The following is a 19,406-nucleotide window of genomic DNA, read 5'->3' on the forward strand; positions in this document are numbered from 1 at the left end:
TTTTCCATTCCTTCGACTCTAACGATTTTCTCCTAGCTCTTGCTGCTGTTGAAGGTGTTCGATCTGGTTTCTGGTTACGATGTCTCCTCCTAGGAAGTCAGAGTTAAGCCTTGTCGGGATAGCGGGGGTCGCACTAAGCTACCTGTGGATTCCTCACAGTCCCACCCACTTCCCCGTTCTGGTCATACCAAGACTTTTGTATTACAAGTGTGCATATGTTTTAATTAATTTGTACATAAATAATTGTTGTAATTGTGTTAGATCAATATGGTTATATGTATGTTTTTATTTGGGCTATTGTGAGGTCGGTTTTCACCTGTCACGTGAAAAATAGGTGCAACTGACATCAGCACGCTGGCAAGGACCTCTTATTGCCAAGGTGACGTCAGACGGAGTCGTGTGCAGAGCCGTGCAGTTGTGCCGACCTTGTCGACGTGGAGAGCTAAGAAGATTTTCCGTTGAATGCTGGCGCATTGGGAGAATTCATAAGGTGAGGAATCAACAGGTAGCTAGTGTATCCACCAGAAGAAGCGTTACCGAAGGTAATTAAATTGTTCGACACAGGCAATGCCAATGCGGAGCCGATCAGCCCCACCTACCAGTGCGCAGAGGTACTGCTCAAGATTTTCTGGATCCAACCTGACACCTGGAAAATATTCTAAGGTAAGGAATCTGCTGCTTGATAGTCTCTCCTAGACAAAGCGTTACTAAAGGTAAGTAACTTGTTTACTATTTTAATTAAAATCTTATTTTATGAACTTTTGTTGGTACCAGGCGAGTACCCAGTCAGTTCATTTTTCACAGGAGGGAGTTCCAATGTTCCAATCCTAGATCAAAAAAAAAAATTCCCATCCTTCCAAAAGAACAGCAGAGAAAATGTCAGTGGCTCCTGAGAGGCAGTGACCACACAAAATACCTGGAAAGGTGGGGATAACAGAATGCACACTAACAACATTGGAGGAAGGAGGGAGCAGGGGCAGCAACGGATGGCATTGGCAACATGGAGTTAGTCTGCAGCCAGGCCCTACGCTTAACCCCCTTTGCACAGCCAATATCCCACTACTCAGTATGTTCAGCCATGTGCTGGGGGTTGCATGGTGTTTTGCTTTCACTAATGACCAAGCTGACAAAAATCTCTGGAATGCACCTCTTCGTTCAGAGAAGACATTTATTATTATTTCACCACGAGGTTCCTAAAAAGGAGGGTAACATGTTGAAAGCACATGTTTAAAAATAGTCACAGCAATGAAAGGAAAATATACCAAAATGATTCTCAACTGCAGTGTACACAGCAAATATATGTAGTTATGTTATATTATGCAAAGCAAATAATGAAGTAAAAATTCATCAACGTAGGGCCTGCCAAGCTCTTCGTCTTTCTCATGCCAGCAAGACAATAACCCCTTTCGACTGCAAAAGAAATAGAGATAACCACCCTCACGGGACAGATATCAGCATCCGACGTCAAGAATCCTGATTGAGGCCACTCTCTCTGTTGCTGTCGCACTGGGTCTTTTATATCTTAAAGAACCAAAAGGAGCTTTCTGGAGAAAAAAAAACCTCATTTAGCAATTCAAACATGCTGGCTAATGTAGGTCAGAGTTGAAAGAAACAGGTTGGAACTGGCCAGTTTCCCAAGGTATCTCTCCCAAGCCTCAGCCGTTCCCTGCTGTCCTTATCATGCTGACTGACTAAGTCCCCCATAGTATGTCCTAGCTCTTCGGTGAGAAAGAGCACGAAAACAAGCACAGCATACAATGTGGAAAAATACAAACACATTTAACATGGTAGTGTCTAACGTTAGGATAAAGTCAATAGGCAGCTAAACTGAATACAAAATGTAGTCTGCAACTGATGAACACTGGACAACTAATCCTTGTGCAAAGTGGTGCAACAAAGTCAGTGGTCAAAAACACACATTTCACTACACAGGGGTATCTGATGAGCTTGGCCCTGCGCCCACTCCTCTGCAGGAAGCCACAACCCTGCAGCACATGGCCTTTGGCAGTGCACACCAGGCAATGGCTACTCGTGCACCTAACCTGCTGACGCCTGTATGTGGAAGGAGCCTAACCCCCCACAGGATGTCAACCCCTCCCCAGCACCCACCCATCCCCCCCATGCACAGCATGCAGACAGGCTCTTAACCCTGCACTCCGCATGCAGCCAACCACCTGCTGTATGCAGCGTGGTTTGGGCACAAGCCACGCCCTGTACCCAACTTCCCATGGGCAGCCAGACCCCTGCAGCAGACGGCCGACAGCTGTGCACTGCAGGGGGGTTGTCCAAGGCCAGGCCCTACAGTCTAGCCTGTCTCCTGTAAACCCCACGCGGACCCCCCATTCACATTTTTGATATTTTTTTTTCATGGTCCCTCTCTACTCCATTGATACTGCAGTGTAGTGCCTGCCTTCATGGTGCCGCTGGAGTGTGCAAGCCTCACAGAGTGAGTCTTGCACTGTGCCATGATACCGCTGTCATAGGAGTACTGCAAGGCTTCACTGGGTCTCGCATGATTACTGCAGTACCAGTGGCAGGAATATGTTCATTTGTGGCTACTTGGGGGTTCCTTCAAACTCTTCACCCTCCCCAAAAGTGCCAGGTGTTCAAGATATCCCAACCCTGCCCCCTTCCTTATGTGTTTTTTTTTTAATTAACGTCAGGACATGGGGACCACCATCCGGTCTCTTGTAATGGCTGCTGCAACATTTTTGTTGGGGTTGCAGCCAGCCAATCAGATTTCGTGGTCCTACAGACCAGAGATGGCCATTGGGAGGAAAAGCTCACTTGGTCAGGGATACGCTGGACCATCCATTGAGAAAGACCTGTTTTTTCCCCCTTTCAGGCCCACCCTGAGCACCCCTTTAAGGACTCATTTTTACAAACAGCTGAACGAACTTGCACTAAATAGGAAAAATACACGCTTTCTGTGTAAAGTTTTATCTTTTTGACTAATTTGGAGTAATTCACTTCAGCTGTTTTGTCTGCATTCTTCTCAAAACTTCCTCTGGAAAAATTTTAATGTGGGAAAATAATGCCTGCCCCCGCCAAAAGTCTCTCAGCCCCCGCTTGTTGGACCACCGTGAAACTTTCCAGAAAGTAACTGGGGTGACTGAACTTTTTTTTGGGGAGAGTTTCGTGAAGATTTACCAAATGGTGCCAAAGATTTTTGCAAATCAAAAAACGCTTTTCCTGTTGACCCTCAGACCTAACTGTAACTACTCCGTAGTGACTGCCACTGTGTAATAAATATTTGTAGGATATGTGGCTGTATATACACATGCTTAGCTTATCCTGCTATCTAGGGGTGGGATTGGGTGTCAACTTTGTTAGATTTTCTTTCTGCATCTTGTAGGGATGTGCACCGAGTAGACTCCTAGTTTCGTCAAGCCATGCATGGTGTTGCCTTATCCTTACGATGTCTTTTCATGATACTTCAGTCGCCTGTGCCTATGATAGACATTGAATCCTTGCCCAACGTCCTACAACAGCCAGCGCAGTGGTAGCCTAGCCTTTCGGGGGCTGAAATTAGTCCCCATTTGGTGGGAATGATCATGAGTAATGGAACAATCACTGTTCCAATGCTGCCTTCAATGCCGTGCTAAATTCCTGTGGGCTGATAACCACCAGATCTGCAGTCTCTGTCTCTCACCTAACCACAACAATATCAGCTGCCCAGTATGGCTGCTTGACACCGGAGAGTGCGGCAGTGGCAGGGACCAGTGGGAAGACATAGAGACCCCAGCATCTTTGGGAGGAAGAAGACAATGTCTACGGCCACAAAGACGACGAGCCAGGACCCATCTGGCTTCCACTCTGACAGAAACCAGCCACTATGGACCCCATTGTATCCGAAGACATGCTGCATGAGGCTACAGCACTAAAGCCCAGTCCTTGCAAAAAAACTACACCTAGAACTGTGAGTATATCTCATGGGGAACAAATGCCCACTCCTAGTGCCGAGACAGACAGAGCACTACTCCCATGAAAGTAAGGCGTTGAGTAACAAACACACTGCAGCCTCATGAACTAAAAGACTCTCGCCCACACAAGCTGTGAGTAATCCCCGTTAGTGGAAGAGGAGGAAGGCTCCATATTTCAAATACTCTATCAGGAGCTCATGCTTGCCAGCAATGCATTTTCATCAAAAAGCATACCACCACACCCCACCACCACCACCACCACGGGCAAGATTACAACCGGGGTCCCTCCACTGTCGAACTCTATACCTTGTAAAAGGAAACTGACTTTCTAGGAAGAGACTGACCCAAAGCCTTCCACTCATGAACCACCACAATCCTATCTATTTCACTGATGCCACCAGCACTACCACTCACTCCTCCACAACCTTACACTCCACCACTGCCGTCTCTGTCAGAGTCTCAGCCAGGGTCACAGTATTACATTTCCCCACAGAATAGTCCCTATGATCACTTTGACTCCTAGAGATTTAGAGCATTACCCTATTCACCCATGCTGTCTAGATGGCACCTCATCTTACCACGATATCATCCACCATGCTGCCAGCAACCATAAAGATGATGTACACCTAGTGACAGAGGAGGGTGACTTTTTTTCTTTTTGGAAAACACTTGCTTAGTGAAAGAGGTCAGTCCAATTTCTCCCATTTTAAAAGGGACCCCCTCCCCCTTCGAAATTCATGCACACATACCTGCTACAGTTAATTTCATGGAAGGTAAATACCTTAGTTGCCATTACTTCCCTTAGACGTATTAGTGAACTACAAGCTCTTGCTATTCAAGAGCCTTTCATTTGAGTACGTAAGGACAGGTTAGTTTCCGAAACCAACCCTAAATTCCTTTCTAAGGTGTGTTATTGCTTTCCATCTCATCCAAAGTGTTGAACTTCCAGTTTTCTATCCACACCCTGACTCGGTGTCCGAATGGGGCCCGGAACACTCAGGATGTTAAAAGGTCTCTTACGTACTACATAGATAGGACCAAATCATTGTCTTTGTAAGGCCAGAGAGAATAACTAAGCCGGAGATGTAGACTTACAAATGAATAACTATTTCTTTTTTTCAGTGATCTTCCTATTGCTTTGTGACACTGTAATATTATCAGTTTATATAAAGCTGGAGGTGAAATGTTGTACATGTTTTCTGTAGTTGTACCACAGAGCAATGTGTTGTGTTTTCATTCTTGCAGGGGACAGTATGATATTTTCGTTAGCAAAGATGGTGGTGAAGCCCGTTGTGTTGGTCGCTATGATAACCGTGGTAGCTTTGGTGAATTGGCTTTGATGTACAATACGCCTAGGGCAGCTACCATTGTTGCAACTTCAGAAGGAGCACTTTGGGGACTCGTAAGTCGATTTTTCTTTTAATCTCTGTGTTAGTGGATTATACTTCATTAAGCTTTATATTATGGGTGTAGTGACTGGTCGTAACGTGTCACCTTTGCACCATAATCTCTTAAAAATGTGTAACTTGTATGAAGGATCTCTTTGTAAATCCATGTCTGCTTCTCTCAGCCTAATGTTTAAAAGTGATGTTAATATTGCTACAGATAAGCATTTTGTAAATTCAGAAAGAATGTTATGTAATGTATTACTAATTCCCTTGCTAAGTGCATCGTGGCTTTTCGTTCTACCCACCATTAAATAAGTGTCAATTCCACTAAATGAGGTGATATATTCAGTTGAGTAGATATAATTAATGTATTTTAAAATTACTTTAGGTCACTGTTTCCTATACACCATCATCTTTGAATATATATTTATACATTTTCATACAGTTGCATTTCCTAAACATATAGAAATGTACTTGAGTATATTACATCTGTTTATCTGTAATAGGCTTATGATACCGCATCTGTAATGTTCGCACTTGAAAAGTCAAGGTGATACCTAAGCAAATGGGGATGTGCCTGGTCTACAGAGGTGAAACTCAGAATACCAGGACATTGACATCTGGCATGTCAGAGTGATAGTTTGGCTTATCCATCATTCAGTCTTTGATTGATTCACATGCTTTGAATGATTCACGTCATCCAGGTGGGAATCCTCATACATATCCCAAAGCTCACATGATACAGTAGCCTAACCACCTCATTGTCTGGGTTCTATTCACATTTATATTTGGTGAAAACACACATTTACGAGCCCCAGAAGGCAAAGTAGGTCTGTCTAAAAAGCCCATAGTTAGCCTAGCATCACATATGCAACTTGACATGACTGATTCCACATGTCAGAATAATCTCTGAAATGCTAGTTGATTTGTAGCACAATCAATCAAAAGAAACGATTGCCACTCATAGACTGGCATGACTGACCATACTTGTTTATGTTCCCGGATAAGTAGCAAAAAAAAAAACTGGAAAAGACCAGTGGGATGGAGCAGGGCTCATAGCTTTGACAGATTTTACATTTTTATGTTAATAGAGCTGGTTTACATTCAGTTGCATATCAGACCTAGTAGTGCTAGGTGCCGACACTTGCATGTTGGTATCAGCCCTTACAGGCGGACTTAATGTGGTTTTGTTGGCACTTAACCAGAGTTGCTTGAAACATTATCACCTGTACTCCTGCTTCGTCCTCTGGTGTGCTAAACTTTCTGCTCAGTCATTCGTTCTACTGAAGCTTCAGTTTAGCTGCCTTTAAATTTGTATAAACCACTTTAAGCTTATCAGGGCTAGATTTAGTGGCCATCTATCCACAATCCAGTTTCTCAGTGAAGAAAATGGACCCACAGAGTTGTTGCTCTCAAGGAAAAGACATCTGAAAAGTAAAAGAAGCAAGGAGACAGTTTGACTGCAAGTTAGCTGGTGAGTTAGCTTATGGCATTGTGGTGAAAGAGTGTGTAGGCAGCTTTTGGTATGCTTTAGAAGTTCCCTTCTACCAGATCACAGCTTGACTCTTTAAAACACCTGCTGGACCCACTCATATTTCTACTTCAGCTTGGGAACTATATTTTAAACCAACCAGGCACTGTTTCCTTTGCACCTTCTGGTGTAATACTTATGGAATCCTAACCAATTCCCATTCTTAACCCTTAAAATTTTCTCGAAATCCCCCCATTTATTAGTCTTGCATTTCCCTTTTCTTCATCAGCCTCTCCAAACCTCAGCTCTCCCTTTTTCCTTATCTTAAACTGTAGCTTGATGTGCACCTTACTTGACACGACAATCCTGCAAATGCATACACTTATAATACTATTTTACTTTTAGCTTAATTTTACATATTCTTCACCTCACATTCACCTAGTTTGGTTGTAAGCTTATCTTGTCTTAATTTTTACTACAATAAAATTTGCCTAATTATGCTGGACACTAAATCCTGTACAACTATCTTAGAATGCTCTAGAAAGTGCTACCCCTGTTGCACTTTTGGGTGTGATACAATATATCCACAAAATAGACAGGTAGGTACTTGTTACTGCCCCGCTGCTTATCCTTTTGACAGTTAAGACAGCTGAAGGTTAATTTTCTAAAAGATAATTTTCCTTATTAATTAGCAAAATATGAACAATCTTACTTTACTATTGAGTTGGCTTTTTATTATATATTACAAAAAGTGCTTTAATTATTTTTCTAGGTGGCCCCACTCCTGAGATACAATATTTGTATTTTAACCTGTGCTCTGTTTCTTCCATAATACTGCTCGGCCTGCATTGAAAATAGCTTTTTGGGCCTTGTCACTGTAGGACATGGTAACATCAGTTCTCTTCCAGGGGATCCTCATCAATAGTCATAAACATTGAATATTCCCGCCCTTGTGCGGGGACCCCGGAGCATATATATATAAAATTCATACATATTATCATGTGTAAAACAGCAATGCTGGCTATAATCATAAATAGGCTAAAATGCTTTATTTCTATGCAAGTTTTTTTTTTTTTTTTTTTTTTTCATATTATAAAATCACAATAGATCATAAATATCTACCTAAGCCCCAAAAACTGGACTTAGGGAAGTAAACAGCAGTAAATAGCAGAGAAAAATAGAAAAAACCACATTGAAAAACAATGAAGCATTCTTAGCCAATAGGCTGCATGCAGGTTAACACAGGAGAACCATAAAAACTTTGGCACCGTGCCTTTAAGACCCTGAGCACCTCCAGTATCCCACCATGCCTCAGGGGTGAAGGGAAGGTGACAGTTGGTTCACAGTTAGGTCAGTTCTTTTTTCCGGCTTCTTCTGAGAGGATCCTGGAGCATTGAGCTCTCAGTTTTTCTGAGTTTTTCTTCAGAAAAATCCCTAAAAATAGTGTTTTTCCTGTTTACTCGACAGATAACATCTTTTGTCTGAGTTTGGCAGTCTTTTCTGACAGAAAATGCCATCTCTTTTTGTAAAATGTCCTTCTTGTGGGAAGAAGAAAGCCCAGTCAGACCCACACTCTCTGTGTATTGTCTGCCTGCCACAGAGTCACTGTCCTGACACCTGCAAGTATTGTAAGAAGATGTCAAGGAGGACTCTCAAAGACAGAGAGAAAATCAGGCTGCATGGGCTTCAGGAGAGGAAAAAGTCAACATCCTCTTCACTTCCCAGGCCTCCAACAGAAGGAATGGCCAGATCGACGTCGACAGGTAGGATTGTGCCTGTTTGTTCTCCATCGACGTCATCGGTGCCACCGGCTCACCGGCATAGATCGCCGTTGACGGTGACCAGACCGACGTCGAGGGACAAAGCGTCGAAGCATGGACAGCACAGGGGTACATCTCCGTCGACGGCAGGCCGCCGTTCGGCGTCGAGCCATCTCCGGCGCTCCCGTTCGCCGTCGAGAACGTCTCACCCCTTGGCGTCGAAGGACAAGACGTCAAAATCGCCACGACAGCATGAACATCCGCCGTCGACCACTCGCCACTCAACGTCGAGACACACGACGGCGAGTAGGTCCAGATCCCGCGATCGACGCTCGGCGTCGAGACATTCAACGTCAAGACCTTCGACGTCGAGAACAGCCGAGCCATCTCATCTTTCGACGTCGAGGATGCAATCGATGTCGACACAACCTTCAGCTGTGTCACAGGCAGTGGAGCCAGCGGATAAAGCTCCCTCACCGGTGGTCTCTATACGGAGTGCATCATCCCATTCCAGAGCGGGCTCATCGGGGCATGTTTCTCCCATCACTCTATCACCTAGATGGTTAGAGAGCCTGAATAGACCGGCAGCATCCCCGGATTCCCAATACTCTAGGATGTATTCTCCTACTGCCTCATTACCTAGAACGCCATCGCCTACAGCTAGAGCAGGACGGGCTCGTTCTGCTCCTCGTCAGCCGACCACAAGACCTGCACACTCTGCTACAGCTTCTCGTAGCAGGTCTCGTTCCCGAAGGAGAACCAGGTCGCGAACACCACACAGAAGATCACCCTCTTGGTCTTCTTCAGGATCGTCTGTTGGGCGCTACTCCCCCACACTGACAGATTCTCCACCTGCTAGGATCTCACCGGTGGATGATATCACCTCTTTTAATGAGGTTCTTTTAAGGGGAGCGCAGAAACTAAATATTGAGGTACCGGAGCCGGCCACCTCATCCTCAGTTATCTTTGAGACTCTACAACACAGATCAGTCTCGAGAAAACTGCTGCCACTAGTACCGGGTTTGCTGCAACCTACTATGGACACCTTTCTGACTCCAGCCACTCTCAAGTCTGCCCCGGCTAGGATTCAAAAGAAGTACAAAGCTCCGGAGTAAGATCCTTTATTCCTGCGGAAGGATCCGCCACCGGACTCTGTTATCTTAGCCGCAGCCAGAAAAACACACTCTGTGGCATCATCTTCCACAGTCCCCCCGGATAAGGAGAGCAGACACCTAGACTCCCTGGGGAGAAAGATGTGCGGTACGGCGGCATCTGCTATGAAGGTCTCCAGCGCCTCAGCACTTCTGGGCAGATATGACCGCTCTCTGTGGGACTCACTCCACAGATTTACAGAGAAGTTGCCCAGGGAAGATAGACAGGACTTCCAGGAAATCTTGCAGGAAGGGGGCCTAGTATCTAACCAGGTCATCAGCGCGGCGGCGGACGGGGCGGATTTGGCTGCGCATGGGTATGCGCACGGAATCTGCGCTAGGAGGTCTTCCTGGCTACGGCTCACTGGTCTGAAACAGGAAGCACAACAACGTATTTTAAACCTCCCATTCAGCGGGAATTCGTTGTTCGGTACCCACGCGGATGAAGAGATGGCCCGAATGAAAACAGAGGTGGACACTATGAGGGCAGTGGGCCTGGAACGTAAGAAAGACTTCAGGCGGAGGTACAGGCCGTACGACAGACGCCCATTCCAGCAGAGGGTTCAAACCCCTCACTGGTCTCAGAGGCCACAGCTACGACAGGGGCGTCCCCTGTTTCAGGCGCGTAGACCCACAAGAGACCGAGGGGCAAGTAGACCTCAACAGTCTACAGCAAAGACACCAACAAAGCAATGAAGCATTGCTTCCCTCAGCACTGTGCACCACTCCGGTGGGGGGAAGTATTACGCATCATCTTCACGAGTGGCACTACATCACAAAAGACAAATGGGTGCTCAATATTGTCGAACATGGCTATTCTCTTTTCAAAAAACCTCCTCCACACTTGCCACCAGCAAGATGTTTTCCTTCTCATCTCAGCCTGCTACGCAAGGAAGTTCTTGCACTCCTACAAAAGAAAGCTGTAGAAAAGGTTCCACCGGCACAAAGAGGAAAAGGGGTGTACTCCCGTTACTTTCTGGTGGCGAAAAAGGGTCAACAGGGCATCTTCAGGCCAATTCTGGACTTACGGCTCCTGAACAAGTACATAAGAAAACAGAAGTTCAGGATGCTAGCCCTTCACCAGATTGTTCCGCAACTGCATCAGGGAGACTGGATGTGCTCCATCGACCTACAGGATGCATATTTTCACATCCCAATAGCATCCAAACATCGGAAATTCTTACGTTTCCAAATAGCGTCACAGCACTACCAATTCAGAGTCCTACCATTCGGCCTGAAGTCTGCACCCCGAGTCTTTTCAAAATGTGTAGCAGTGGTAGCGGCACATCTTCGAAGACAAAAAATATTCGTCTACCCCTACCTGGACGACTGGTTATTGAAGGCTTCCTCTCCGGAGCAGGCGAGAGAACATCGAGACATTGTACTAAGAACTTTCGAGTCTCTAGGTCTTCAAATCAACCACAACAAGTCAACCTTGATTCCAACACAAAACCTCCACTACCTGGGAGCTATACTAAACACAGAGCTCCAAAGAGTGTATCCTTCGGAGGAACGACTTTTATCGATCCACAGGAAGTGTCAACAACTATTAAAAGCCGATGCACCTACTGCTCGTCAGGTGACATCGCTTCTGGGCTCCATGGCTTCATGCATCTTCATTGTCCCGAACGCCAGGCTACACATGAGGCCCCTTCAGGAGGCATTAGAGAACAACTGGAGCCAAAAGACTGGTCGCTGGGACGACAGAGTACGACTACCAGCAGCGGCTTTTCAATCACTACAATGGTGGATGCACAGACCTCACCTGTCGATAGGTTCTCCGTTTCACCAGACAATTCCAGCCGACCCTCTGGTAACGGATGCGTCTCTTCAGGGTTGGGGTGCTCATCTGGGTTCCTTCCAAGCTCAGGGTCTGTGGTCCGACAAGGAAAAGAACTATCACATAAATCTACTGGAGCTCAGAGCGGTCCATCTGGCTCTCAAATCTTTCTCTCCATTGGTTCAGGGGAAATCTCTCCTAATTCAGACAGACAATACAACCACAATGTATTATCTGAACAAACAGGGGGGAACAAGATCACTACCTCTATCTCGAGAGTCCCAAACGATATGGCATTGGCTCCTGGCCAGGGGAATGTCTATCACAGCGGTACACCTGCCAGGTCAGCAAAACGTAGAGGCAGATTTCCTGAGCAGACATCTAGAAGACGCGCACGACTGGGTCCTACACGACGAAGTCGCCGAGGACATCTTCGGTCAATGGGGTCGTCCCCAGTTGGATCTCTTTGCAGACGAAGTAAACAAAAAATGCCCAGACTTCGCATCCAGGTTCTTCCGTCCGGGATCTCAAGGGAATGCCCTGTTGATCAACTGGTCAGGGATATTTCTCTACGCCTTTCCACCGATTCCCCTCATACCGGCAGTAATCAACAAACTTTACAACTCCAGAACCAGAATGATTCTGATAGCGCCACAATGGCCCCGCCAATTCTGGTACACGGATCTACTCAACTTATCGGAAAAACCTCACAGGAGGTTGCCGTGCAGACCGGATCTACCTACCCTCTCTGAGCTTGACAGCATGGCTCCTTAATTCCTGCAGTATGGGTACCTAGGGCTCTCGCAGGAGTGCATGAACATCTTGAAGGAGTCCAGACAACCTTCCACGCGGCGTTCTTACGCGTTTAAGTGGAAGAGGTTCTACATATGGTGCTGTCAGCAAGGTCAGAATCCCATACGAGCTCAGGAGGAGGTCATACTGTCTTACCTACTCCATCTGGCAAAATCCGGTCTGAAGGTATCATCTATTAAGGTACATTTATCTGCCATTACAGCCTATCGTAAGTCACCTTCTCAGGAATCCTTCTTTACGAAACCAGTAGTCAAGGATTTTTTAGAAGGTTTGAAAAAAGTTTTTCCGCCGATTCGGAAACCCTCCCCTCTATGGGAGCTGAACATAGTACTGTCAAAACTTATGGGCCCTCCTTTCGAACCTATACACAAAGCCTCTTTGCAGCACCTTACGTGGAAGGCAGAGAAAGCGTTGCACTCCCTAGATCTGAAAAGAGTGCTAAAATTTTATTTGGACAAAACAAAATTGATTAGACATTCCAACCGCTTGTTTGTAAATTATGGTCATTTGAGGACAGGAGAGGCAGCATCTAAACAAACCATATCAAGATGGATAGTTTCTTGTATTGTTAATGCTTACCAGTTGGCTAACAAACAACTACTTGCTAGACCTAAATCGCATTCCACAAGAGGAAAAGCGGCTACTGCTGCCCTCCGTAACAATGTTCCAATATCTGAAATTTGTAAGGCTGCTACATGGAAGTCTGTACATACATTTACTAAACATTACTGTTTGGATTCAGATGCAAGAGCAGACACCCAAGTGGGGCAAGCCTCTCTGAGAAATTTGTTTGCATGATACATATCTATTCCTGCACTTCTACTGGACAGTCCGCAGTCAAGGGATGGGCTTGCTAATCTATTCAATGTTTTATGACTTTTGATGAGGATCCCCTGGAAGAGAAGGATAAGTTACTTACCTGTAAATCCTAGTTCTCTTCCAGGGGTATCCTCATCAAAGTCATAAACAACCCACCCTCCTCCCTGGACGCACGTCTCCTAGAAGTGCAGGACAGACTATCTTTCGAATCGGCTACACAGCTTGTCACCGTAAAAAAGTACTGACCTAACTGTGAACCAACTGTCACCTCTCCTTCACCCCTGAGGCATGGTGGGATACTGGAGGTGCTCAGGGTCTTAAAGGCACAGTGCCAAAGTTTTTATGGTTCTCCTGTGTTAACCTGCATGCAGCCTATTGGCTAAGAATGCTCCATTGTTTTTCAATGTAGTTTTTTCTCTTTTTTCTCTGATGATTACTACTGCTTATTTCCCTAAGCCCAGTTGTGGGGCTTTGGTAGATATTTTTTCTCTTATTGTAATTTTGGAAAGATTAAAAAAAAAAAAAAAAAAAACTCCATAGAAATAAAGCATTTTAGCCTGTTTATGATTATAGCCTGCATTGCTGTTTTACACATGCATATATGAGTTTAGTATGAAAATTTGTCTACTAAAAATGCTATATATATATATTTTTCGTGCATATTTCATACTTTATATGTGTGTATTTTATATATGCTCCGGGGTCCCCGCACAAGGGCGGGAATATTCAATGTTTATGACTCTGATGAGGATACCCCTGGAAGAGAACTAGGATTTACAGGTAAGTAACTTATCCAAATTGTGCATGACCATGCAGAAAAGGCAGATTTCCTACAAAGGGCAACAGCTTTGAACCACTAAGACTCAAGACAGATGCTCAGGATGAGAAGACTTGCTGCATATCAACAACGGGGGGAAACAAGGAGCTCGTTACTGTCATTGACGGTGAGACTGCTTTATCTCTAACCCCTCCCCTATGCATTGGGAGCCTATGTGTGCTTCCAGTTAACATCTGTAGGAAGAGAAGATTCCCCTGTTAAATCAGTTACCATTGAACCCTTGCTTCTGACCTTGCACAGCCTGAAGCGTTGCCCTTCCTTGTCCTGCACCAGTAGCAAGCAGCATCATCTTCGTGGGTGTCTTACTGCTAGAGAGACTGCTTTGTGACCAGTGAGCTTGTAGGTTATACAATTTGGGGTTCAGTCGTAATATGGCCCCTGGATATCAGTGATGAATGACTCCAGATGATACTCCTGGGGCAGTGTAACTCCGACTACATTGGTGCCCCAGGAAACCGGTTGTCAAGTCAGGTTTTGCCCTTCTGCCTCCTAATTCTAAAATCAAACTGCTTTCACTCCCTTTATAGTTTCTGCCATTGTAATCAGCAATAGGACAACCTACATCTTGTGACGATCATTGACTTATAACACATTTTGAATAATTTTAAACTTTAAATGCAAATGCTACCGTTTGTGTTTTCAAGGTGATTCGTACCGTGTATGTTTGTACTTACATATGTGTGTGTGTCAAGTTTAAAAAAAAAAAAAAAAAAAAAAAAAAACACTTCCCCAAAATGGCTGCTTAACTTTACCCATTGAAGGTGGCTTGCCCCACCACCTAGACTTTGACCTCCTTCACCTCAAGTGGTATAACAAAAGAACAAAGCCAGCTGGCACAACAAGAAATACACAGCAGAGGAATATAAATGCTTGACAGACAAAACGAGTGACGATTTAAAAGAGGAGAGAGCTAAGCTTGAGATACTCAGTGTGAACAGTGCCAAATACCACCTCATCCCCCTTCACCACCAAGTGCTTGTCTGACACTTTGACAGCCAGAAGCAGTGTCAGTGGGAAACCAGCAATATAGGGCTGATAAGGAAGCAGAGGAAGACCCAGAAAGCCCAAAGGCCTAGAGCTCCTACGTTGCAGGGTGCGAGCAGCACACAAGCAAAGGCGTATTCTACCACCAGCGCTTCTTTCGGTAAACAGGCCTTTAAAACTTGTTTTTATCTTGTCACATTTGCTGTGCATTTAGAAACAGGTCAAATGTCAAGCACTGTCTTTTGAGGGAGCTTGGTCTTTACTTTTCTTTCTCGAACTTAAAGTGAGAGGATTTATGTGACAATCATGCTGGCACTGGGGTTCACTGAAGGAAGGCCATACAATGTTATTTTTTTCTATCACATAAACACATTTAAATGTCTGTAAATGCACTGTGTAGATATTTCAGAATTTCTCCGGTATTGCAGGGTAGAGTGCAGTGGTGTGGAATGGTGAAGAGTAGAGTGCGGTGGCCTAGTGCAGAGATGAGTGTAGTGGCATAAAATGGGGTATGAATGGTTTAGTAGCGCACTGCCATTACACAAAACACATTTTCAAATGAAATGACCAATACTTTTGCACAGTCATACAGTTTTACTGATAAAAGTATACAGCACACAAATGATATGTGCGAATGTGATCACCTAGTGTATCGATTTGTTTTGATCGTATTAAAATATTTGTTTCCACCACACCTCAGAATTACCAAACAAGCATTTGCAATGCAACGGGTCTCGCGTTTGCTCATTTTAGAGCTGATAGCGTTGAAACTCCTAACCCAACTTTTCACCTATCGGGCAAAAGTGCATTTATATACGTAACCGAAAAAGTGCAAGTAACTATGTAAAGCGCTCGACTTCTGCCAAGCGAGATCACGCTCGTAAATTAGAGAAAAAGAAGTCCACGAGCCTGATGGAAAACAGCGAGCCTCTCATGTTTTCTGTACTTGGTCGCTGCGCTCGAGGAGGGCTAGCCACTGGAAAAGGCATGCCGTATGCATGCCTTCGACTAATGAAAGCAAGCAGATTTTATTAGGCAAGCCCACGAACCAATTAAAAATACTGACGTGATGTTGACAGGGCTCCGAGCCCTTTTCTAAACACTAAAGAGTCTTGCTGCGATACGCATGCGCGAGCGCATGCAACGCAGGCTCGACCCTAAAAATGTGCTTCAGTTTTGCTTTCCTAATTCGGATATGAAAATGAGTTACTTACCTGTAACTTCAGTTCTCCAGTACTGGTACCTTTGATAGATTCACATGCTTGAATCATCCCCATTGTCGAAGTGGGAGTCCCATGGTACAATAACATAGCAATATATATCATTACCATAGAACCTCATGGCAATGAACAGTCTCTTTAATAACATATATATTTCTTTTTAAAGAAAAGGACCAAACTTTACTTATGATGAATCAGGTGACAGCACCTTCTAGAACACCCCAGAGAGAGTCTGATTCTCTCAGATTTTCTACAGTACGTCATGTGAAGGGAGTCTCCCTGAGTTCTTCAGTTTTGCTCATCCAACTAGTATTGTAACCTCTATTTCCTAACTAATATGGCTGAAACACTTAAAAGGGTTCTCTTCCAGGGGATCCTCATCAGCCATAAGCACTGAATATTCCCGCCCACGTGCGGGGGACCCTGGAGCATATGCCAAATTTATATTAAATGAACAAATATATATATATATATGTTCGGTGGCATGTGTAGCTGCAGATACACATGCTGTGCATTATCCTGCCATCTAGTGTTGGGCTCAGAGTTTTACAAGTTGTTTTTCTTCGAAGAAGTCTTTTTGAGTCACGGGACCGAGTGACTCCTCCCTTTCAGCTCCATTGCGCATGGGCGTCGACTCCATTTTAGATTGTTTTTTTTCCGTCATCGGGTTCGGACGTTTTCCTCTTCGCTCCGTATTTCGAATCGGGAAAGTTAGCTAAAGTATAAAAAATTTGACTGTATTGTTATCGTTCGGTACCGGGTTAGTGTTAGTGTATCGGCACCGACATCAAGACCGCTTCGGCTCTTTACCGAGGCATGGTCGGCCCGACCACACCCGTCTTCGCAGACTAATGGACGGACCCCTTTCCGTTTCTGTCCTAAGTGTCACCCAAAGTATCCTTATACAGACCAGCACCGGGTCTGTAATCTGTGTTTGTCACCCGAACGCAGAGAGGATACTTGTGAAGCTTGCTGGGCGTTTCGATCAAAGAAGACCTTGAGAGATCGACGAGCAAGAAGACTGCAAATGGCGTCGAGACCGAAAGAGCAGCTCTACGTCGAGGAGGAGGAAAGAATCTCCATCCAAGTGACGGAATCGGATGAATCTGACAGTGAACGACCCTCGACGGTGCAACAAACCGTGAGTAAACCTGCCCCGTCCCAAACTCAGGGTCACACCAAGAAAGTTAAGGCCATGGGGACGCCACTGCCTGCAGGCCATGGCTTAACCCACCGAAAGGAAGGTGACCAAACATTGGCACCGAAAAATGCAAAGGAGTTGCCGAGGACTTCCGACTCCGGTCCGACACCGAACGATTTAGACACCGAGTGATTGAATCGACAAAACCCCGAAAAAGCTCCTCGGAACCAAAAAAGACTATCCCAGCAGACACTTCTGTACCAAAACAAGCGGCCTCGGAGCCGAAAAGAAGAGCAAGGACTTTCCATGCAACTCAAGGAAAGACATCGATTTGAGCAAGAGTTATGTATGGCAGAACCTGACCACACACAACAGAGGTTACATATCCAAAAAGAAACTGGCAAAATTCAGACTTTACCTCCACTCAAATCGAAAAGGAAGCTTGCATTTCAGGAAACAGAAATGCAACCAAAGGCCAAAGTGGTAAGAGACAAATCACCATCGCCAATGGTCTCACCACAACTATCCCCACTGCACTCACCACAATTGTCACCAGTGGGAACACCTATAATGCAGTCACCCACACATACTGGGATGACCAAAGATGATGCTGATGCATGGGATTTATATGATTCACCGGTATCGGATAACAGCCCAGAATGTTATCCAACCAAGCCGTCACCACCAGAAGACAGTACTGCATATACGCAGGTACTATCCAGGGCAGCTACGTTCCACAATGTAGCAATGCACACAGAGCCAGTGGAGGATGACTTCCTTTTTAACACTCTGGCATCCACCCACACATCATATCAAAGCCTGCCAATGCCCCCGGGCATGCTCAAGCACGCACAACAGGTCTTCCTGGAGCCTGTAAAGTGAAGAGCTATCACGCCTAGAGTTGAAAAGAAGTACAAACCACCCCCAACAGATCCAGTGTTCATAACACAGTAGCTCACACCGGACTCAATGGTTGTAGGGGCAGCAAGGAAAAGAGCAAACTCTCAATCGTCGGGAGATGCTCCACCACCTGACAGAGAAAGTCGGAAATTTGACGCTGCAGGCAAGCGAGTGGCATCACAGGCAGCCAATCAATGGCGAATTGCGAATTCACAAGCCCTACTTGCACGCTACGACCGGGCACGAGATGCAAGACATCCTACAGCACTTACCCAAGGAACACCAAACACGTGCCCAGCAAGTAGTTGAAGAGGGACAGCCCATATCTAACAACCAGATAAGGTCTGCACTAGACTCGGCAGATACGGCAGCACGTACTGTCAACACAGCTGTAACCATTCACAGGCATGCATGGCTGCGGAGTTCTGGATTCAAGCCAGAGATTCAACAAGTGGTGTTAAATATGCCGTTTAATCAACAACAGTTGTTTGGGCCGGAAGTTGATACTGCCATTGAAAAAATGAAAAAAGACATGGACATGGCCAAAGCCATGTGCGCGCTCTATTCCCCACAAGTCAGAGGCACCTTTAGGAAACCACAATTTAGAGGGGGGTTTCGGCAACAAACACCTGAACCTTCCACCTCCCAAACCAGGCCCGCCTATCAATCACAATACCAGAGGGGGGGTGGGGGGTTCGTGGTTCATATAGAGGGCAATTCCCAAAAGGAAGTGGAAAATTCCAACCCGCCAAGCCCTAGCAAACAGTGACTTCAATGTCACAACACCCCAACACTTGACACCAGTTGGGGGGGGGCTATCCACATACTACCAAAAGTGGACACATATTACAACAGACACATGGGTCCTATCAATTATCCAACATGGTTATTGCATAGAATTCACAGCCTTCCCTCCAGATGTGCCACCAAAAACGCACAGACTGTCTCAACTACACTTAGACCTATTACATATAGAGGTCCAAGCACTGTTACAAAAACAAGCAATAGAGCTCGTACCCAATCACCAAAAAGGACCAGGTGTCTACTCACTATATTTCCTCATCCCAAAAAAGAACAAAACGTTAAGACCTATCTTAGATCTCAGAACACTGAATCTCTTCATCAAATCGGATCATTTCCACATGGTAACACTTCAAGACGTAGTTCCCTTACTAAAAAAGGAGGAATACATGACAACATTGGATCTCAAGGATGCGT

At 45.3% G+C, this 19,406-nt stretch overlaps 1 protein-coding gene across 1 annotated transcript in view; it reads left to right on the plus strand.

Annotated features, from left to right (window-relative positions):
- The window catches only part of PRKAR2A (protein kinase cAMP-dependent type II regulatory subunit alpha), a 716,041-nt gene that overhangs the window by 393,981 nt on the left and 302,654 nt on the right, over positions 1–19,406 (plus strand). Inside the window, exon 6 of the mRNA XM_069206211.1 lies at positions 5,169–5,325. Coding sequence (XP_069062312.1) covers positions 5,169–5,325 — 157 coding nt within the window. The remainder of the gene's footprint in view (positions 1–5,168; positions 5,326–19,406) is intronic.

This window comes from Pleurodeles waltl, chromosome 9, assembly GCF_031143425.1.
Source record: "Pleurodeles waltl isolate 20211129_DDA chromosome 9, aPleWal1.hap1.20221129, whole genome shotgun sequence".
Taxonomy (NCBI): Eukaryota; Metazoa; Chordata; class Amphibia; order Caudata; family Salamandridae; genus Pleurodeles; species Pleurodeles waltl.